The 23754-nt window shown below is 39.8% G+C and overlaps 1 protein-coding gene across 5 annotated transcripts in view; it reads left to right on the top strand.

The window, feature by feature from the left end:
- LOC101163007 (disks large-associated protein 4) overlaps positions 1-23754 on the top strand; it is a 94102-nt gene that overhangs the window by 54604 nt on the left and 15744 nt on the right. For 4 of the 5 annotated variants that reach the window (XR_002290565.2, XM_020704791.2, XM_011477406.3 and 1 more), the window contains 4 exons: positions 19956-21225; positions 21483-21718; positions 22031-22108; positions 22671-22818. Coding sequence is in view for 4 of the 5 variants with exons in the window: in XM_020704791.2 (XP_020560450.1) it covers positions 20026-21225; positions 21483-21718; positions 22031-22108; positions 22671-22818 (1662 nt within the window). In the remaining variant the exon portion in view is untranslated. The remainder of the gene's footprint in view (positions 1-19955; positions 21226-21482; positions 21719-22030; positions 22109-22670; positions 22819-23754) is intronic. The other variant, XM_011477408.3, reaches the window with a different exon arrangement.

Below are 23754 nucleotides of genomic sequence, written 5' to 3' on the forward strand. Positions count from 1 at the left end.
TCCAGGGAGACTATCTGAGCAGACAGAGCATCTCTGAGGTTTTTAGGACCAAGTATAATGACCTCAGTTTTTTCTGGGTTCAAGAGGAGGTAATTAATTGACATCCAGGTCTTGATGTCACTGATGCAGGCGTTCAGTTTCTCTATCTGGTCATTCTGGTCAGGCTTCATGGATAAATACAACTGCGTATCGTCGGCATAACAATGAAAATTAATGCTGTGTTTCCTGATTATGTTTCCTAGGGGTAGCATATAAAGCGTAAACAGGATCGGTCCCAAGACTGAGCCCTGTGGGACTCCATAGTTGACTCGAGTGCACTGAGAGGAATGGCCATTTACATTAACGAACTGATACCTATCGGACAGATAGGATTTAAACCACTGGAGAGCAGATCCTCTGATCCCTATGTCCTGCTCTAATCTATGGAGTAAAATACCGTGGTCGATAGTGTCAAAAGCTGCACTGAGGTCCAACAGGACCAGAATAGAAAGTAGTCCCTTTTCTGAGGCCAATAACAAGTCATTAGAGACTCTAACTAGTGCAGTTTCCGTACTGTGGTGGGGTCTAAACCCCGACTGAAAGTCTTCAAAGTGGCTGTTGTCCTGTAGGTGGCAGTAAAGCTGCTTAACTACAACTCTTTTTAGGATTTTGGACTTCCTCTTACAGTCCAAAAACATGCTGTATTCATTGGTACCTCTAAGATTTTTTTTTTTTCTGAAGGAAAGATTTTCCCTTCAGTTTTGAATGGTAGAGTGTATCTGGTGAACTGTTTAGAGTGTACCCCCTCTTTGCCCTTCAGGATTGGGTTGCCTTTGGTATCTCTATGACCCTGAATGGATAGATTTCCCTTAATAATCCTCTTAAAGTTGTAGTTTCTTGTTGCTATTGCACCTTTTCCTGCCATCTTGTTTTTTTCCACTCAATTTTCTGTTAAAACGCTAGGATACAACACTCTGTGAACAACCAGCTTGTTTAGCAATGACCTTTTGGTGGTTTGGCCTCTTTGTTAAAAGATTGTCCTCCAGGCACCTGTCAAATCAGTGGTCTACCTTATGATGGTTCAACTTTAACCAAGACTGAGATCATTTAGAAAGCTTTCTCAGGCTTTTGGTGTTGTAGGCTGCTCAACTCCTGATTGGGTGCAGCTGCTTTTATTTGGTCAGTTGTGTCAGACGTATTTAGGGAAGAATTTAGCACAGTTCCACCATAGACATCAAAGCCCTGTTAATCAGATTAAAGCATCTTATGAAAACTTGCCATCCTGTATTTGGTCCTTGGTGTTTGCCGTCACAGACTTAAGAGATCTTTGCTAATGTTTTGAGTTATTTAACTGATGAGGAGCTGATTTCTAGCATGTAATTTCTTTCACAGTATTTTAACTTCCTGAGCCACAAACTTTTGGGTTTTTATTAGGGCTAGGTTGATAAAATCAATATCGATCTGAATTCATCCAAACTTAATAGATCAATAATCCATCCATAAAAGTCGATCTTTTATGCATTTCTTTTTCCTGTGACTTAACACAAAACAGCAGTAAAGAAAAAGTCTGCTAGCTTTATGCTCTCATATAATGGATTTTCCCATAGGACGGCTAATGCTAACGCTCGTTGTTCGACCTAAACATACATCGCTGATTAAATGAACAGCTTTATATATAACTCTTTTAATGAAACTTTTTTTACGTAACCATTTGAAGTGTAAAGCACCGTTTTTTACTCAAATCTTCCTGAATAAAATTGAATATCATGAATATCTTCAAAACATATATATAGATTAGTAAATGATTCCGATAGAAATATGTTTAAATGTGTAAACCGTGTAAATTCGAAATTAAATCGAATCAAATCGATCCAGGCTCTGGTGAATCAAATCGATTCTGGAAATGATTAGTGATACCCAGCCCTACTTTTTATTACCTTGTTTAATACCACATAAAAATTAAAGGCTTCAAACTTGTGAATCTTTTTGTTATAATTTTATATAGTATGCTAAATTCCCTTCAAAGTCATTGAATCACTCAAAAAATTGAACTTTTTCACGATTGCCTAATATTTTTTAGCTGTAATATTTAATATTTGACTAAAATTAAAGAAATGACAAAACAATAGATTTGCCTAACTAATGATGAATTTTTTTCTATAATTGGCCAAAAATTTAGTCATTTACAGCAGGAAATCAAACTGTAGCTTAACACCAAGCTTTTGAGAGCTTCGAGGCAGCAAGCTCTGTAGGTGCTGATGAATGAAAAGATGCTTCAAGGACGAGAAAGAATAACATATTGCAAGTCAGAGAAAGCCCATAAGACCCTTTTTCAAAGTTCTCTCTGCATAGTGCCAAAACGAAGGATAAGAAAAACTCTAAATCTTAAAGAAAGACATTTAATTTTTTGTGTAAACTTAACTGATTAGTGTGTTAGGAACCAGTGCTGTAAAAAAAAAACAAGGCTAAAGCATTTTATACATAAACTTGAAAAAAGCATTGAAACCCAAAGATGGAAAGGTCATGAAACAAAGGGGGAAACAAACAAAAAAAGATGAAAACTAGACACTTAACATATTGAAGATGATTCACCATAAAGAAGATCGCTGTAGATAATTATCAGCTTGTGACACACAAAACCTGAAATCAGAACATGACAAGAACCAAGAAAACAAAGCAAATAACACAATCCCCACAAAGTGTGTCTGTAGTTTCATACGTTTTTGTTTTATTTGACATTTGTGTATTTTATTTCACATTAATCCTGCACATGCACGTCAGGGCTGGCTTACTATGATTGGGTAAGGGGGTCTAACGAATAAATTCAGGGTGGGACTAAGCTTCTTTTGTGACTGAACAATGCCAATTTCTACTGTATGTGAGGAACAGAAGGCACAAAAATAAAGCCACAGATGGATAGGGTTCATAAAAATGGCAATCTCTGCAGAGCTTTAGAGGCACATTTGGTAGGATTTTAGCGCATTCTTTGGTTAAATAAAAATGTTCTGCACTTTAGAAACCTTTTCTCATTTATTTTTGTTTGCAAGAACAAAGGGAATGCAGATGTCAAGACGAAGCTTTGTTGGTGGAATTGCTCTGTGATTTGATCTCATAATGCAAAACAAGCCAAGAGTTTGTCATTGTTATAAGAAGTACAGCTATTAATGACAGTAGAAATATGAAAATATAAGTATTCAAGCTCTAAGACAAATTTTAAGAATTTATTAGGCGCTTACACAAGAATCTGGCAGCTTAACATAGGGAGTTAATTTGTCACAATTTGTCATTTTTGGGAAACTTTAAATCTGTTGATTTTGCCGGTGCATATAGTTGATCTTATTTGTTTTCTTGCAAAAAGCTTTTATTTTAATAACTTTTAACCCCTTGTGCTATCCTAGACACTTTACTGCTGGGAGTTAGGTCATCTAGACCCACTAGACAGTGTGCTGAACCTTTTTTCTTCAATGATTTGTGAACCTGGTGACCATGGATTACATGAAATCTTTCCACCTTTATCCACCTTTGTCATGGTAGGGAGAACACGTCAATGCAAGGGTGGGGCCATCTAAGATAACACAAGGGTTTATAATGAATACCTCTAGAACTAAAGGTATAAGTTTCAATAAAATGGAACTATTCTAAATTAAAAGATCAACACTTGTATTTCTTATCTACCATGTACTTTTAACAAACACAGTAATGTTTGAGCCCTGTGACAGACTGGCGACCTGCCCAGGATGTCCCCTGTCTTCGCCCACAGGTGGCTGGGATAGGCTCCCGCCGGCTGCCCTGTGACCCTCAAAGGGACAAAACGGTCACTCATTCATTCCTCCAGAAGATGAATGAATGAGTGATTAATGTTTGATTTTTGTCAAAAAACCAAGTATACATTTCTCCAGACAAAGCAGTTCTCACAATTTTGTTTAAATCAAAAGCCAAAAATACGATGTATTTTTTTAAATGAAAAAAATACTGTCACCAGTTACCGTGGTGGCCCCACCTGTGTTTGTCCACATTGGCTTAAGTGGGCAGTTAGTGGGCTGGCTCAATATGCTAGCCAGCTGGCCAGTGGACAACAGAGTTCAATCTTAGGTTTCTGGATAGAGTGTAGCTGAAAATGGAAAATGCTGTAAAAAGAACAAGAGAAGCACTAAGTTTAACAGTCTTTTTTGGAGTCGAGTATTTGTTTGTTTGTTTTGTGATTTAAATCTTTTTAAAAAGTACAAATCTGAAACACATATTTTAAAGTATTTATCATTGAAAGATATTTTTTTGTTGTTGAAATTAACAATTTCTTATTATAGTCCCAAAGACATTCTATGGACATGCTGTACTATAATCTCAAATGTGCTGTGAGCGTGTGAGTACAGCCGTTTGTTCTGGGAATGGAAAGGAGTCAAGCTGGAGTACGGCACAGTGTGGATTAAATGTGCAGGCTTTTTCTCTGAGTACCAGAACATTCAGTCAATTCATTGAAAATGCGAACGAGAAACTCAGCATCCCCCTAGATAGACTCTTTACAAGTGGGATGATGTGCGTCTTTCAAGTGTCAGGAATTAAATTAGAAATTTTTTTTTAAAAAAGGGCTGTGTACTGTAAACCTAACTTCCAGCTGCTTAAAGTGTATCATGTAAAAACCCCCAGACAGATGTTCTCCTCTCACACTTCCCCCTCAGCAGGCTTAGCCACTCATCTCTGCTCCAAGATGACAGTATAGTCAAGAATAAATTACTTTGACACTGCACCCGCTAAACACTGCCCGTCATTCCCCTACTCGCGTGCGTCTGTTAAACCACATTTTCTCTGCTTCATGTCCAATAATCTCAAGTGTGCCCAAGCTAGACCAGCTGAAGAGCAGTGATGGAAGAAACTGTCGAAAGTGAGGGTTAGACGATCAGGAATGCCTCCCAACGTCATGGAGCTACAGTGCATCATAAGTGTGGTATGTACTGGCAAGCCCAACCTCTGCTTCATCCACTCTGGACCTGATTATAAAGTGTCCACATGGTGGGCAACAGATCCCAGGGTTTGCGGAAAATGTTAGCCTTTATGTTCAAATCTAACGTGTTTCCAAGGAAAAGTTCTTAAGCTGAGCTGTTTTCCGGGACGTCGTAAGTTGTACCAGTATCCAAGAATGTGGGAGAAGCTAAATGAGCAATTTGAAAAGTGTTTTCTATAGAGTGTTTACAACTACACCCACTAAAAATCTTTGTATGCTTCTTAAAACAGCATTGTTACTAAAGGTAAGCATTAAAAACAAAGCCATTAATGTACTAAAAATCACCTGCGATTAAAGTGATCTTGATATTTAGAGGTAGATGTTTTCATCGCTAAAAAGAGGGAGGTCAGAGTAATAAAGTTTTTCATAAATCTGTTGTAATTTGATGTGCCACAGCCGACCTGCTTTTGTAACATATTGGACATCCTATCACCAAAGACTGTCTGCAAAAGAGCTGCTCTTTATTTTTCCAAGCCCCAAAGTTCCTGAACTTGATGCAAACCAGGAAGTATCCATTTCTTAAAATAACCAATGGATGCAGGCTGCAAAATGGAGCCATTTCCTATTGATTCACACGTGTAAAATGTGATTTTAAAACAAATGTGCAGGCAGGTGTCAACAGTTTTTTATTGTTATATTCATAGGTTTGTTTGTTTTTTATTTATGACAATTGTGCATAAAGATGTGATTAAAAATATATATATCATCTGCTTTAGCCCTTCAACACCGGAGATGTCACCGACGACTCCTTAATACCACACGCTCTTTGACGTCCTGTAGCTCTTTAACAGTAAACTCTTTAAACAAGGCAAATCAGCTCATTCAGATACAGAGAAAAGCGGCTTTTCATATCGTGCAAAGCTGCTTTTCTCTGCAACACTATCTGCTGATTTATGTTCATTGTACTTCTTTGTACTTCACTGCTGTAAAGTGTTGCATATTAACAACTTGCGTAAACGGTTGAAGAGTAAGGTAGTTGAAAGAGTTTATGTAATTAGAGCTCAAACGTGCATATTTAGGGGTATGTTTTTTAATTGGCAGTCAGGTTTACCCAACAAAGCCTGAAACTTTATTTTGTTGAGACCAACCAACATGGAACCATCAAAGTGCCTTCATACAGCTCAGTACAAGTTGGTGCTTGATGCCACACACCCACAATTATACAGTCCTTGTTTTAAAGCCATAGGTTCACTTTTCTTATGGCTACCCAGCATTGGATGAGCAGAATTTTTTTTTTAGATCAGCTTTCCTCAAACAACACCTCTGCTGGAAGCTGGAAGCCCTTGTCTCTAAGTGTTGTATTCACATTGGACTTTCTTAATTCAACATCTCAGTTCAGCCTCTCCAGCCCATATCAGGCAATTTTACCAGCATTTTCTGCTTCTCATCTTCTTGCACACTCCAGCTACCTCACACTACAATAGAAAAGTCCATAACATGTTAACATCATAACCTATAATGTTAAATCGCTTCATTTTTTGTGCTAATAGTCGTAAAAAAAATCCTGTGGGGTTTTTTTTACTCAGTTTTTTTCTATTTTTAGCAGCAGAGCTTTAACTTTTATTTCAGTTACAACACTTAAAAAAATAGATATCTGTGCGTGACAAACATGACCTTGGCATAATTTTGAAGCATTCTCTGTTTTGGGTAATGAGTCTCTCCTAATAAGCAGATCTGTTCCTCCTCTGCTCTACTTTGCCTAACTGCTCACAATTGCACTTGAAGTGCAGGCTCTGCTCATGAGCGATACATGGTGAACCCCACATCTTAAATCCAGTCCATCCACACAAGTGTGAGAAAAACAGCATATTAATGTCATCTTGTTTTTATTGCTGGGGCCAGTTTGAGCAGCTTGAGATAGCTGCTGTTTAGCTTGCCTGCAGTAGGATTTACGCAGTGCTATCTGTAAGAAATCCATTTAATGTGACAGCCTGGAGCCGAGCTGTGTTTTATCTGAAGCTATACCGAGATTCGTGCTAGAGAAACTGCACGTTTTGATTCAGCTAAAATGTTGTAAAAAAATGTCATTTTTTTTTAAAACATGGAAATTTACACAATGATAAAAGGGTCATTTTTAAGAACATTTTGTCGTTCATTTTTTAGATTGCTTGTCATTTGTGTCATTTTAAGTCCTTCTGTTTTAGGAGAATAATAGCAAAGTTAATAAATATATTGATATTTTCTTTATTTTTGGGGGGCTTTTTTAAAAGATGTTGATGAGTAAAGATCAATGACCTGGGGAATGTTGGAGGAAGTCCAGCCCACTGACAGGGTCAGCTTGTATTAAAAAGGATAAACACAAAGAACCTTATAAAATGGATAGATGTAATCCTGCTTGTATAGAATTAACCCTAATAATTTCAAAATAGGTTAAATAACTAATAAACTAAGTGAGATTTTGGGTCAAAAAATGATAATAAAAAATGGAAAGCAATAATTTGCTCTCTCTTTCAGAGTGGATGTTTTGGCTCTCAATGCGATGATGCTGCTAAAGCTCTGATAGCATAATAATGAAGCTCTAATGTAGAATTCCTTCTGCCAGCAGTTGAACAATGGCAAGCAACTCTCTGAGCCTTATTTTTTAAATGATGTGTACAGTGTATTTCTGGCCTGTGTGATACATCACATGACTCCAGAGGTTAACACGTGCAGACTTATGGGTCTTTTATTTTGTTTTCCCTTAAACCAGTAGCTGCAATGTCAAAGTCAATTCGACAGGCAGGGAAGTTCACAGCTTTGAACAACTGCCCCGCAGCTTCAGCCACACTTCTGTTGTTTACAAAGGCACAAAGGCAGAGATGCAGGTAGTCAAAATCAAAAACTTCTTTTTTTTATTCTTTTTTTTTTAGAAGTTTCATGCTTACATAAATGCGTTCCTGCATCAAAATCTGTGTTTTCTTTTTTTTTTTTTTTTTTATCAGAGGGCACCATTTATAAATGACCTTGAATCAGCTCTATTAGGGAGTTAATCTTGCAAATTAGTTGTTCATCTGTGTCTGCAAAGAAAAGCTATAAACACGACCGAAAATCACAGAAAATTAAAGAAATCATCAAAATCAATCTCAGTAATTTTTTTTCGTTTGTCAAGTTGTAGGGAGGATTGAAAACCTCAATAACAGACAGGTTTTGAGTTTCCCTTTCTTTTTTTTCTTTTTTTTTTTTAACTTGTCCTGTCCAACAGCTGGGCAGGCAGATGAGAGCTGAGGGCCTCTTGTGTTGGACATATTTTACTTTAACAACAGGGGTTATTAATCTTCTGACAAACCAGAGGTATGTCTGAATAAACCCCTTTTGTAATTGAGGCCAAACTTTATTAATTTCAACCATGTTTGAAAATTTTGGGTGTTGGACCGGACGGAAAAGGAAAGAAGGGAAGAAAAAGGGAGGGATGTTAGAGAGAGAGGGGGGTAGGAGGGTGATAATGGGAGGGGAGGGGAGGGGGGATAAGACCATGAAGCAGCATAAAGCAACAAGTTTACTGGTTGTTTATCATTACGGTAAGGTTCAAATGTAGTACAAAAGGGGCGGGGCCTGTCCACACACACACTCGAATGTTATCAACACACCTGTTAGCTGCAAAAATGTCCACATGTCGACATGCACACAATACAGATAGTGTTCACACACACATACTTATGCCTTAAAACCAACTAGCGTGAAATATTTCAGTCATTCAATCATGCAAACTGTTAGTGCAAAGGTGAGCTAACACCTGTGCTCAGGTGAGTGTTTATGTTCTTCTAAAATGGATGGTGGAACGCGAAAAGAAGGAGGGAGAGTGCCCAGCCATCCCCACCCCAAGACCCCCGCCGCAGTAGCAGCGACAGCCGGAATCCCCCCAACGCCACACGGGAACAGGCAGGGAACAACCGCCCCCCGGGCGACCAAGACCGCCACCCAGGCCAGGGCCAGCAGGACCGCCGCGAGGCCCCCAGAGCCAGAGAGCAGGGAGGTGCGGAGGGAAAGAGAGCGCCGCCCCAGCCCAACCAGGAGAGCAGCCCCCCCGCCGCGCTGGGAGAGCCCAACGCAGGGCCCCACCGGAGAAGGACGACCACAGCCCCAGACGAGCACCCCGTCAACACCCAGGATTTTCCGGGCATCCCCCCGCCCCAACCCCAGGTACGAGCCAGGACCCCCCAAGGGAGACCCGCTCCGCACTCCAGGCAGCCACCCACCCGGCCCACGGTTGGTCCAGGGAGGAGCAAGGCAGGGGCCCGCCGCCCCCGCCCAGGAGGGGGGAACCCCGAGGGAAAAAAGGGGGCCCACAAGGGGTGTTGTAAATATGGCCCGACCAGGCTCGGCCACAGTTGGAAATTTGGCGGGGCCCAGCGCTCAGGGGCAAGGACCAGGACCCACCCCCCAGGGACACGAACACCCCCGGCTCAGGTGTAATGTGAACCCCCCACCGCCCGGAGAGAGCACCGCCGGGCCCCGGAAGCCGGCACCCAGGGGACACGGCCGCCGTCGCCAAGGGGCCCGCACCCCCCACCAGGGAAGGGGTAGGGGACAGATGGTCCTGGGTCCCACCTTCCTTGCAAAATTTGTGTGCGTGTATGTGTGTTTGAGAGGTTGTTTGTGAGTTTCCTTTTCTGGCACACTGGCACTAAATGTGAATAATTTGTCAGTAGAATAAAGAGTCATAAAATTTATGTTTGAGCCAATTCTCACTGTGGTGACAAAGCATTGATGTGCTGCCTCAAGTGAAAATCAAAAGTGCAGCCTCTTTCTTTAATTATATTTTATTGTGTGTAGGCCAGTAAGGAAAAACACCACCCTCGGATTACTTTAGTGAGAAATTCACTGATAAAAATAATCTAAACCTAATAATCTAAAACTGTAGCCAACTGTTAACACTTTGGCAGGTTTTTTATTTTGGAAGTCCATGTCTTTAGCAATGTCAAACACTAAAAAAGGCTTTTTTGTGTTTAAAGGACATGCTTGTTTATCTTCCACAAGGTTTCCCTGACAAGACAGTTACCGAGCACACTTTGGGAGAGGAGGAGCAGTATGAAAGCTGTCACCTGCTCTGGCTGCTGCTGTCATGTTAAACAACCCATCTGCTTGAACATCGAAAGATTCCCACAGTCTAACCTCAGTGTTTGAGACATAAGAGAAACCTGGCAAGTCCCACAGCATTGCTCTGATCTTCAGCGCTTGTCTGGACCATCTGGCGTATGCTAAAATGTGCTGTCAACCTAACCAAGGCCATGACAAAAAAAGACATAAGAAAAAGATAACAGTAAAGCATATCCACAGGTTATAAGGAAACTAAACACCTTTGAAACAAACTACTCATTTATGTACTATTTTTCTATTACTTCTGTAATATTGTATTATGATTCCTTGAAACTCATCGGACCTGATGTTAATGACCTGTAGAAAAAAGGGGCTGCTGCATCAGAATCATTTTACCTTGATGCCTGAAAGCTTTTGGATTGATTGTCATTTTTAAAGACCCACTCCAATGAAAGTTTTTTTTTTTTTAATATTCCTGTGGCATTTTTCTGATGATGGGGGGCATACATACAAAGAATTAAGGTTAAAATTACATTTCTAAGTATGTCTTTAGTCAAATTGCTGTGAATTGGGCAGACTAAACAATGTCATTGGGAAAAGCTTGTAGCTGTGATGGAAGTAGTACAGTCGGCTGGCCACAAGCTCTGCTCTATTCCAATGCAACCACTTGTAGACAGCTAGATCCATGTATGACTTCGTTTTCCTCCTTTAAGCTGGCTCAAAACTGTACGGCTGGATAACTCCAATATTGCTCACCATTTTTGTTGCACCAATCATGTTTTGTTGGGGTTGTGTGGGGCTGTTAGATAACGGGAGAGAGTGTAAACAAAGGGATAATGGGAAGTTGGAGAAGGCTTACTCCACACCAACGTTCTTGCCCACAAATCAGAGGCAAATTTCTAAAGAACTCCTTTCACTTTGAAGGATTATGTTCTAGAAAAGACAGTTTTTTTTAATTATTATTTTGGCTAAAAATGGCATAATTATAATTAAAGACCACTGGGAATAAAAACTTCACTTAAAAAAAGTTTGAAAATCAAAGCTATGACATCACTTCCTTCTTCAAAACAGGTGTTGACTAGTTCACTTATCCAACATCTGACAGAGCATCTGATGGAACAGATGGCATTACGTGGTCTCACACTTACCACACATGAGCCAAGCTGGCTTGAAAAATACACAGCATTTGCACAAGTATTTGTTTGATGTGAATAAGTGTTTTGCTCTTAAGGTCAATTAATCTGAATGAGCAGCAGGACTAAAAAACTAAAACTATGTATTTTTATAATGGTGTCCTGGAGTGAGTGGGGGGGGGGGGGGGGGGGGGGCTTTTTGGTGCTTAATTAGTTGCATTGCTTTTTCATACAGAACCTAAAGTTTAAAAAACGTTTTCTGTGGTAGGTCAGATAAATGTGAGGCAGTAAAATAACTCCTTTTAAATGTAAGCATAGTTTTATGTGGTTACAGATTGATTAATAACTTTAGCTCATTGGCAGTTCAGAAAAAAGTACATGCAGAATATTTAGGATATGAGAGGCTTTCGTGTTTGATTTGGTCAGACACATCAGAGGTTTTAATGAAGTTGGTTGTGATTGCAGCAGATCTGAAGCTTGTAATCACGATTATTTTGACATGCCATGAATGCAGCATATTTCGGGAGCCTGTGCAGTTGCCTAACAACCAAAGGAGGCTTCAAAAAAAAAAAGTCTGCAAATGTAAAATATATCTTTGAGGGGGGGTTATCAAGCAAAAAAAAATAACGTGTTTCAGCAACTATTCTTGAAAGGTTCATGTTCATCAGAGAGTGCATTACCAGGATGTCACACTGCTCTTTTATTGCTGACTAAACCTGGGAACAGATCAATGAGTCATCGCAGAACAGAAAAAAAGACTCATTTGAACTTTTAGAAAGTAGTCTTAATCTTTTCACTCACTCTCAAGATGTGTTTGAGAATGTTATTTGGTTCTGATTGGCCAAGCTGTGCCTAGAAACAGACTATACTTGTACCCGTTAGCTTGAGGCAGCAAAGCCAAACGCTCGCTCTGTAAGCTTAGATGAACTAACTTTCCAATTACAACAAGCTATTAGTAGATTCTCACCACGCAGTGGGGGTAGCGGATGGCGTTACCCAGTCTAAGTGTTATTACTGCAAACATGCACTCTGTACTTGTGGAAGCACGGAGGACAGAAGACATGTTTCCACCACTATCTTTGAGATTTAATATTTCCATTTTTCAAACGTCTTTTTTACTGGAGAAAGGAAGAACAATACAGAATTTAAAAAGTATTTGTTTTTTGTGCATTGTGAATGTATTGGAGATCGAAAAAGTGTGGACAAAAGTAGTAAATATTAAGCTTAATATTTGGGCATTTAATATCATCTGTCCAGAATTATATTGAGTAATAGTGAATATTTAGATATTTTATATGATAATAAATTTTATATATATACATTTTTTGAGCGTCGCTTCATACATCATTCATTCATCCAGTTGGTAATCATCATTTTCTTCCTGGCATATTTAATCTTAAATTAAACATTCTATCGAAGAAAAATGTAAAACCAGACTCTTTTCTTTGATTGAACTTCATAGATGTTTATTTAATATTAACTTTAATAATTATATTAATTAGGTCTTGAAGTGATATCCGCAGCTATTGCTAGATTTATTTTGATTCATTTTAGCACCTTTTTGGCCCCATGGAATTAACATAGCATGCCTACTAAAGGTATAATAGCAGACTGCAAGAGACTGCTTTTTTGCCCTTAGAACAAGGAGCTGGAGGTGGATCAATACCTCCCTCATCTTCCCCTCAGCTGATCACTAGAGGCAGCAGGGGAACTGAACAACTACAAGAGACGTTTATTACAGGGCTGCCGGGAGGCTCTGTGGGACACAGATCAGCATCCCTTGGTTGTGCTTGTTAGCGAGCTCTGCTTAGCTGCGTGTTGGTGTCATGTCCCTCCGGGTCAGTGATGGGGGTTTTGACAAAGTAGCAGCGATTACACCCGCCCCAAGAGCATTAATGCTTTGTCAAAGTATGTTTACTGTAGTGTTGACACAACTTCGACTTTTATCTTTGTCTCGACTCACCGATGGAACCCCAAATTTATAGACCCAGTTTTTTATTCTTTTGTTGTAGCTGAATATTATTTGCTATTATCAAAATAAAGATTTCTATATTATTGGGTTATTTATAGAACCTGAAACGCTTTAAGCGCAGAATCAGAGTGTGTTGGCATGATATGTCCTCCCTTTCGGTAGAAAAATCAACAAGATCTTTCCAATTGACAATAGTTTTACTGTGCTGCACTTTATAATCGATGATTCTCTGCTTATTGAGATCTCGTGATTGATTAGAAAAAAATAATAAACCATCTTCTGCTTAAAGCAATCTAGCTTTCCCTTTCAGTTACTGGATTTTTCAGACCTTTTGTTGAAGCTTCTTAACACTAAGTATTAAGGCAAGCCTCACATAAAATAGTTGCCTTAGAGGACACAAAATGGAAGTCAGGCAGTAGTCAAGTGAATAAGAAATACATGCTGAATAAATCAAAGCTACTGTATGGTGTCAAAATAATGCCTAAACTATTTGGCATCAAAACTGTAAAACCAGGAACCAAAACCCAAAATCCGTGAACCAAAACCCATAATTTGCAACCAAAACTCAAATCTGCATATCAAAATGCATAAATTGAGAACCAATTGGGATTTTTGATGCCAAATAATTTAGGCATTATTTTGACACCATACTACTGCAGTACCTGGAATTCAAAACCAAAATAGGTGATACAAAGCAAAAATCGGCAGCACACGCAGGAAACATGGGACCCAAATGACCCTAAGCAGAGTATTACCTGATGACAGATTCAGGTTACACACAAACAAACAACTTGCTAGCTGCATTAAGTAAGGAGCTTTCATGAAGTGAATAGATAATAAGCTTAAACAATTAAAACAATGAGAACAGGAAATACATTTAGTTTAGTTGATTTAAAAACTTGATCAAGTTTGTTATTGTTTATTGTTTTGTCACCTGGCAATGACTTAACTCTAATATGATTACATCTGAGTGCAACTTTTCACAGGAAACAACCCACATGCATACAGCATCCACTCATAATAATAAGACAGTTTTACTTTAATAAATATGAGTGGGCTGCTTCACTGACAGAGGTCCCCCTGTCTGAATAAAAAGTCAGTGCAAGGGCAGTAAACCGGCCAGTGTACGAGGTGTGAGTCATGACTGTATTGTTACATACAGTAGAAATGTATTTATTTGATGTTGCATGACCAGTTGGAGTTTAAAGAATGTTAGATGTTAGGAGTAATTGAATACGCTTTTATTTCAATTAATTTAGTTAATTTGCAATTATAACCATCTTACACAGATGTTGTATCAAAGGGCGACAAAAAGTAAAAAAAAAAAAAAAAACACATCAGAGATTTATTTCAGAGCTTTGATAATGACAATCCAAGTCAGTCCAGATAATAACAGTAAAGCCAGATAATCCTAATTGAATGCCAGTGATCTATAGAAGGGACCTACAGATTAGATTGAATGGTTTGTCAGTGTAATTCCCACACAAATAAAGCAAAAGGTGATAGTCATAAAAAAAAAAAAAAAAAACGTAAAATGGAAGATTAGGGAGAGACTTCCAGCATTACCAGACTATGTAAAGCGGCCATTTGATGTGACCATGTGAGGTCTGAGAGATCAGAGGCAGACAAAAGCAAAAAACACTGGAACAAAAGACCCAAGCCACCAGCAGAAACGTGCTTAACCCGGGTTCATGAATGCACATTTTGCACATGGCATCACACTGGACAAACAGGGAGGGGCTTCTTCCTCTGCTGCTGTTTACTAACACATGTCCACCACCTACAGTTGGAAAAGACTCACAAATTTTGCTCCAGTTTTTTTCTCTCCCAGCTCTGACATATGAATGACTTTAAGCGTATTGACATAGAATTTTCATTGGAAGTGGCCGCTTGAACGTCATCGCAGAGGGCAGTGTGACTGTAGCTCAGCATTGAACATGATGAAGACAGACAAACTCAAGTCCCTGGAACATTTGTTATAGAACAAAAAAAGATAAGCTTACCATTGTGGCACTGAGCAAACAAACACCAGAGGAAAAAAAACACCAGAGTATCAGAACTAAATAGATTTAGGAATGACTCCAATAACAAGAACACAGGATTGGGATAGACAAATTCCATCAATCCATCAATTTTCTAGACACTACAAAAATAGCCTCCTAGAAATAGGTTACAAATTCTTAAAAATCAGAACAGTTTCTTTAAATAAGAAAAAAAATCTGCTAGTAGGATAGGAAAAATTTTCTTAACAAAAGTTATTTTTTTTAGAAAAATAATTGAATTATTTTGCTATTGAAAAACTTCTCTGATAAGATTATTTTTCTTACATTTTTTCTTGAAACTAGAGTCTTTTTACTTTCCCAAGATTCACTTTTTGCAGTGAACCCACCTAATCCCTTCTAGGATCACAGGATTGTTGGAGCCAATCCCAGCCAACACGCACCTTGGATGACTTGCCAGTCCAATGCTGGGCAACACAAGCACACACAATAACATTCTCAAAGGAATCATAAAACATCTATTTAAACAAAAGAAATCTATTAGTAAAGGCAACAATAAGGCAACAGGAAAGAGACAAATAAATCCAAGAACACTGAAACATCTGGCAGAAGACAAGAAACATATAGTTTAGGGACTACACAATATCATAATGGAGAAGATTAAAGATCAGATTGGAATTTTCTAGATTAATCCAGTCCTCCCCATGTCTTTTATAGGACTCTCTTTGCCTCAGAACAGCCATTGAACGCAACACCAAAGTAAAACAAATCAGAAGCAGCACAAAGTTCTGGATGGAGTCACAATTACAGCTCAATACAAATGTGTACACCCCTTGAACAGGCATAAATTGTGCATTTTAGTTCTGTGTTTTCTGCTTGTGAAATTGTGTGTTATGAGAAGTGCACAGCAAGAAGATAGAAATAGGATCTCTAATGTACTTTTTTTTATTGTGTTAACACCCTTGTCCTGCAAGTTGAAGTATAAAGGGCCAAGTGGTTCTGCTTTGGAGGTAAATATACTGCATGAACTATTAACTCAACATTTAAGATTATGTGTAGTGCAAAAGAGCCATTTGTTGTAATGAAGCCACAGAGAGCCATCACAGATTGTCCCAGTCCCCCCCCCCCTTTGGGCCCCCCTCCATGCTCATAATGCAGTTTTCAGCTTCAGCAGGCAGCTGTTTCCAGTGAAAAAAGGAAAACGGACATGTTTTTAAAAACTGCTGTGCATTTATTGCTCAGCACCAAACTGACACATTGAGGGAGCAGCTGGTGAATATTGTGGAATATTTAACAGCTAAAGGGCCAGATATTTCCCTCTGGAGCTTTTTTTGTGACAATAAATAATGCTCAAAGGAGAGAAAATATTGCCCTTACATTTGTTTAGTGGCCAATGGCACAGCTAACTGCAGGATGTGCAAACAGAAAGCTGTTTGCTAACAACTTTGGAGGTGATAATATGTCAGTGTCATGCTTTGATTGCCCCAAGCAGCACAAAGACAAACAGCAATTCATTCTGCATGCTGGGAAATGCAGTTCCATCTATATTTACATTTTTTGAATTGGCTTTTATCTTAAATCATGACTAGGATAAACAACTTCTAATCACAAGGAAACAGATTTTACAGTACATCTCAAAAAGTCTACAGTGAATCAAAGATGCAGATTATTTCTGTAACCATATACTGCAGTGCAGAGGAAATATTATATTTCTTTCACTTGATTTAGCTATAATTATTTAAAGTTTGAGGAATAAAGATGAATAACTTTCTTTTTGAAGTCAGCCTGTACATGAGCACATTTTCTGAACATATTTAAAGCTTATTTTATTGACTCCCTGAGTATTTACTTTTTGATTTTTTTATGAAAATCAACCACTTTCCGTATTTGCTGCGCAAGGATATTTTACATTCATTTATTAGCACATTAGCTAATAAATGAATCTTAGCCTTGACAGATCATCAATGACTCAGACACTAAATATGACAGAATGACACACACTGAGAACAGCTTTTCTTTCTCATGCTGCTCTAGTGATGCTCAGCGCATGTTAGATTTTCATTCATGCCATGGATGGGTGTGCGTGTGGGCAATTTAGCACATCTATGCCTTTGCCAGTGTGTGTTGGCGTATCGTTGTGTAGGAGTGTTTCAGTTTGTCAGCAGTGGCGCCTACAGGATGTGAACACCCGGGCCTATGCAGTCAGCTGGGGCAGATGAATTGCAACGAGCTGCACGGTTGTAAAGCTGGTGGATTTGTCAGCACAGAGTGGTGCTCGTCCAGCACCACTGACTCAGATGAGTGGCTGCGAATGCATGGTGGAGAGTGTATGGGAGGTCAGAGGCGTGTGAGAAGCAGTGACCCAAAACAGCAGTTTTTTAAATGTGTGCAGGTTGCATTCTGTGTTTAGCTTGCAGGCAAGATTTCATGCTTGCCTTCGGACAGGACTCTTACCATTGACTGATCGGTGAGTCACTCCACTCTGAAACAGACAGCCTCTGTTCCAAGGGATTTTAATGCAACATGGATATTCTGCTGTATAAACTGACTTTCATAACCTTGATGCAACATGACTGTTCAAAGTCAGCTTTAAGTAAAGTGAACCCATGCTGGGGGAATAAGAGAGCCTGACATACCTCCGCTTTGTATTCTCGTTCTGCTTCTCTGCTTGCGTCATATTGCAGATGAATTGCTGAGGCTCTTCAATGGGCCACCATCTCTGTATTTATGACACAGATACAGCACAGTTAATGACAAAACCAACCGAACTCTTCAATAAAAAATAATTATAACACTTGCACTGACAATCTTAAGTTATTTCACTGACCAGTAGGCTATGTTAGATTTAGTGTTACATAGAATCTATACATTAGAGCTGTCATCTGCTGTCAGCTTGCTGCTGGTTTAAGGGGCTGATATGGACATTATAGCGACAGTTTTATTTTAGATTGAATTCTCTTTTTCTACTTGTTCAAAGAATACAGTGGAAGAGACTGAAGTACAGCTATAAATAGTTCCCTCGGCCTCCGAATTCTTCAGTGAGTAAGCATTAGGGGAGATTTATCGAGCCTCATAGTTTGAGTCGAAGGAATCACAATTCACTCCACAGTAAGTAGATTTCAAAGAATGGCAAAGAACCAAAAAAGACTTGTGAAAATGAGGCCCCACTTCCTGCCCTCCAACAAATAGTGGTTCTTAAATATAAGACTCATTTACATGTATGAGTCACAAAAGAGTTCTCCTGTGAGGAATATGGCAGAGAGAAGGAGAAATGTCTACACTGAAACATAAATCACAATAAAAACATTTTATTAGTTGACTGATTTTGGTATTTACTACAAATCAAGCCCATTAAACCTGCCTTTTATGTTACCGTATCAACACAGACCTCAAGCGATTCAGCTATTTCCTAGGGACATAACCATGTAATGTGAAAGGTAAAGCAAGCAAATGTATGCTTCTAGGAGGCAAACTTTAAAGACTAAGAATTTTAACACATTAAGGTATGAGCCTGTAGTCACTTAAATGTAACATTTTATTTTTAGCTATTTTTCATCCATCCAACCTTGCACTTCCAAATTTAAAGCCAACATTGTATTGACAAAGCTTGAAATTTTAAATAAGTGCTTTAGCCCCTTTATGCTGTATGTCACTAACTTGCAATGAATGTAATCCAGGATTCCATTTAATTTAGCACCACATTGAAAGGCAAAAACATTGAAAATATTTTAATGAAAGTGAAAATAAATTCCGGCATGAAGGGGTTAAAACCTATACGAGCCTTAAAAGGGCCTAACTGAACAAGTGGCACCATTGATGTGTTATGATTGAAACTATGTTTAAAACACCGTAATGCTGAATAAATTATACCTTTGAAACTCTTCAATATGAATTTGTTTTAATTTTTCTTTTAATAGGAGACCAATCATCCAAATCAATCATTGCTTTTACATGAAAAAATGACGCCCTACCCACCCTATCTTTGACCAACCAGTCAGCCAATCAGAGCAGACAGAAAAAGATGAAAGAGGCATGGGTTCATTCAAAATGTTGTAGGAAGATGGTAATACATGGTGCTCTGTCAAGAAATAATCACATTCTTTTAAGATTGTTTGCATAGTACATTAATTTCTGCTTCTTGGACACCAAAGTTCTTCTACTTTTGCTCTAAAGGCTTAATCAGCTTTGAAAGTAGCTGGAACACTACAAATATTAGAAAGCAAATTATTTTGAGCAATTTTCAAAAGTAGGAATACCTATTTTTAAATCCAGTACACATTAGACACTGCTGTGTGGCTGGAAGCATTAGTAAGTTGGCTTTATATATTAAAAAAAGGATGCAAATATCCCAATAAGAGCTGGGTGTCGAATAGTTTCTCTGATCATTGCTATTAAAAATATTCTGCTTAGGATTTCTTTTTACCAGACTATAAAAGCAGCATCTGGTTACAAATCACAGTTTTAAAGGTTTCTGGAAATAAGGTCATTTAATTTAGGCTTACTGTAAATAGTCCTGTTATTCCTCCTGCATTGTATTGTACAATTAAGAATGATGACCTTTTATTTTAACAGACTGCCATGACTGTAAATGTGCTTCCTGCAGCGCTATTTTGTCTAGCTGCTCCACCTGGTGTTTTTTTGAGGAAACATCACACTTTGTGTTTGAGGTTCTGGCGCTCCACAAAGGTTTTTCCCTGCTCTGCTGTCTTTTCTGCCAAAACAGCTCATAGCATGGAGCCTGTTGAATAGAGCAAAAATAAAATTAATAAACTAACACTGAATATTTTTAAAAGAAGTATGAAAGCAATAGGAATTATCGTTGGTCTAAAATGAGTTCTTTTTGTCTCCCATCACAGGACAACCCTTTGGGGTCAGAAGACCTGTATTAACAGCCGATGATGTTCTGAAGACAGTTTTTTGGCCATCATGAAAGGGTTAGGAGCCAGCCGTAGTCGCCACCTGTCTGACTCCTGTGAGCCAGCAGGATGCACACAGAAACCTCTGTGTCCTTTGAATTCTGACCCACACAGCTCCTTTTTGTTGAGCCCGACCATAAACCATTATCCCACTCTGGATCCCCATCTCTACCAGTGCCAGCCTACCAGCCCCACCTCCTTGACCCAGGACTGCCTGCTGCCCTTTAATCAGATGTCCAGCAGCAGCACCTTCCCTCGTCTGCATTTTACACCCCAAAATGACCAGCTTGAATGCTCCCGTGGCTGCATGGCTGGTGGCGTACCTGGACAGGGCAGTAGAACGGGGCCACTATCCACTTCCTTGTCAATGGGTATGGGCTTGGGTTTGGGTTTGACTGGTGCCCCCATGATCACATCTGGATCAGCCACTATCTCTTCTGCAGCAGTAGCCAAGATGAACCGGTTACCTTCCAATCTCTTGGATCAGCTTGAAAGGCACCTGCCTCTGCAGCGCGACGGCTTCAGTACGTTGCAGTTCCACAGAGGACGTGTGTCCAAGCAACGAAGTGAGAGTCCAGGACGTATACGACATCTCATGCACTCTGTGCAGAAACTATTTGCCAAGTCACATTCCTTGGAGAATTCTGGGATAAAAGGTGGCACAATCGGGCGTTCTGCTGGAGGAGAAACAGCAGGAGGGGGTGAGGACGGTGGTAGACCAAGCCGCAGGAGCAAAAGCAAAGACAGAGCTAAAACCGAGGGTCCCAAACAGAGACCTAGACCAAGCACCCTTGGCCTGTGGAGCTCAGATGATGCCTTGGATAATGACAGTCCCAAAGCTGGCCCTATTGCTGTAGGTTACCGCAACCCGCTGACTATGATGACTCTTGGCAGAGCGGTGTCAGACAGCCAGGCCCACACCAGACACATCCCACAGGGCTATAACACTATTTCTGCACATTCTCTCAAGACCTCAAAAAGCAGCAGTGACCTCAAATTTCTGGCATGTCCAGCAATGCAGTTCGGATCCAAGGAAGAGGAGCCAAAACCAAGAGAAAGCAGGGATGATACAGCGATGAAGAGGGGCTCTTGGTCCACTCTTACCTTCAGTCAGGCAAAGCAAGTTTTGCAGAAGGGCTCGGCCACAGTCAACAGGACTCTGCTCAAATCAAAGTCCAGCCATCAAGACTTGGCACAAAAGTTCCTCCAGGTATGTTATCATCAAATCTTTTCTCTAATTGATTTTCCTGATGACTTTTTGAAAATTGTTTTGTTTTCTAATTTGAATTGTATTTACTTTGGTACAAAAACTTTATCATTGTAATATTTCTTAGGACAGTAACGATCCTGCACATGTCTTAGTGATCGTATTCAGACACAAAATGAGCATTCTTTTATGTGAAGTGTTGACTGTGCAAAATTTGAGCGGCAAAATCCTAAGTTAATCTTTGTGTTTTTATGATTCAGGTCCCCCTGGATGACTGGACTGGAACTTTAACCTGTGGTCAAAACAAGGGACCTGAGATCCCTTGCAGAAGAATGCGCAGTGGCAGCTACGTGAAAGCAATGGGAGACCTAGAAGACAGTGAGGACTCAGAAGGAAGCCCCAAGCCTTCGCCCAAATCTGCAGCTCGTCGGCAGAGCTACCTGAAGGCCACACAGCAATCTCTGAGCGAGCAGCAGCCGCCATTGCCTCCGCGCAGGTGAGCCTTACTCCATTAAAAAATGTGATTATCATACACTGACTTTGTTTCATTTGCTTTCCTAAAAAACAGTCCACCACAGAATAATCATGTGAAAATGCATCATTTATGCATTTATTCAGGCGGTCAGCAGGTGGCAGCAACCCATCATACATTTTTCTGAAGCAGGCCTATGTGAGAACAAGCTCACAGGTTTTTTGCAGCTCAGTGGTAGAGGATGAGAACCGGCACATAGCATCAGGTTTATTTGCTGCAAAAGCAATAGGAGGTGATCTTTTGCAATGTGTTTTACTCCTACATCTACACGAACAGGCCTTGCCGCTACGCTCTCATGCGGGAGGATTTTCTGTGGTCTCCTCTGCAGAGTGCATGCTCTATGCAGCATCTGAGGTCAGTGTGATCCACAGGCAGGGAGTGTGGCCCTCCCTCCATCCTCACCAGCCCTATCACTCCCACCCACCACCGTTTTTCCCCCAAACCTCTCCAGCAATTTTCCTCTCAGTCTTCAGTGTCATCTCTAACCTCGTGGGTACTCTGTCAGATGTTTGTCCTCTTCTCTTAGCCTGCTTCCTGAAGCCCCAATGTCACAAGATGCAAATTATCCTTGAAAATCACTCAAGCACATCCCACTGCTTTGTGCACTCACATTTTCACAAACGCCAAACATGACAAGGCGGAACAGAGGAAATAGATTTCTAAAATTAACTCAAAAGAACATTTATAAAATCCCATCAAACACTTCTGCTCATAAATCGTTCTTTCCTCTGCACTGCTATTTTTCAACACCAACACACTCACCTCAGCAGTATTTAAATTTTCAACAGATTTTCAGGAGATTTTTCTTTTTACAATGTGATTTAAAGTGTCTTCTGAGTATCATCATTTAAACACAACCTTCTTTTGTAGCTCCATTCGACTCCCAGGAGGCTAACTGTGAAATTCATTTCCACAGCTCGCTGCCGTCTCTCAAGGAGCTGTCCACCAACCGGAGCCTTGATAACTTAGATTGCTTGGTGAGCCCTGTGGAGGCACCTCTACGCCGCAGGAACAATGACTTCAGCCAATGCCCAGGCACCCTGAGCAGAGGCTTGGGCACTCAGGTATGTCGGATCTGACCAAAAGTGCTGCTACTACTGTAGTTTGCATTGTTGTTTTGCTTGACACATTTACAATTTCACACTCCTACATGTAAAAGAATGAATAGGAAGAGTAGAGTATTAAACCAGAAATACATAGGCCTATTTAACTTGTATTTTGCGGCGTCAGAATCTCTCTGGGAGCACTCAGATATACATGAAATTGGTTTACTTTTAAAATACAAGTTAACCTGATGTAAGTTTTAACAGGTCAAATGAGAATAAACCATGTATCAAACCTATGGAGGGGCTGCGTTTCAGCACTATGGCCCCCGTTTATAGAACAGTCTGCCAGAGGTCCTGAGAGCCGCAGAGAGCATTCATGCATTTAAGAAAAGACTAAAGACCCATCTTTTTAACCTGGCTTTTAGCTAATTTTTTACTACTTTTATTTATTTAGTTAGTTATTTATTTATATGTATTTCTTTATTTATCCATTTTATCTTGTTTTATGAACTTAAACTAGATTTTTAAAGCATTATTTTAATTTACCTTATTTCAATGTTTTATTGTTTTCATCAATATGTTTACTTTTTCATTTTCATTTTCATTTTTTATTTCCAGTGCTTCCTCAGCTGGAACCTCTCCCTCTGGGTCGGCTGCTGTTCAGCCACTGCGGCTCTGGATGGGAAACTGCATCACCACTTAGCTGTGGTGGAGCGGTCCCCGCCTGTGATGCTGCATTTAGCTGCTAATGCGCCTGTTCACAGAGAGGGAGGTTCCAATTATCAGTGTTACCAACATCTTGTTTTCGTGCTCAGCCTATTTCTCATTGTCTTTCCCCATCAGTTAGGGGGTGGGAGGTGTGAAAGGAGTGGGGGGCTAGGTACAGGGAGGGGGGCCTTATTTTTTAATTTTTGTCCTTGTTTATTTTAATCATCATGCTCAGACTCAGATTTA

Source organism: Oryzias latipes, chromosome 7 (genome assembly GCF_002234675.1).
Source record: "Oryzias latipes chromosome 7, ASM223467v1".
NCBI lineage: Eukaryota > Metazoa > Chordata > Actinopteri > Beloniformes > Adrianichthyidae > Oryzias > Oryzias latipes.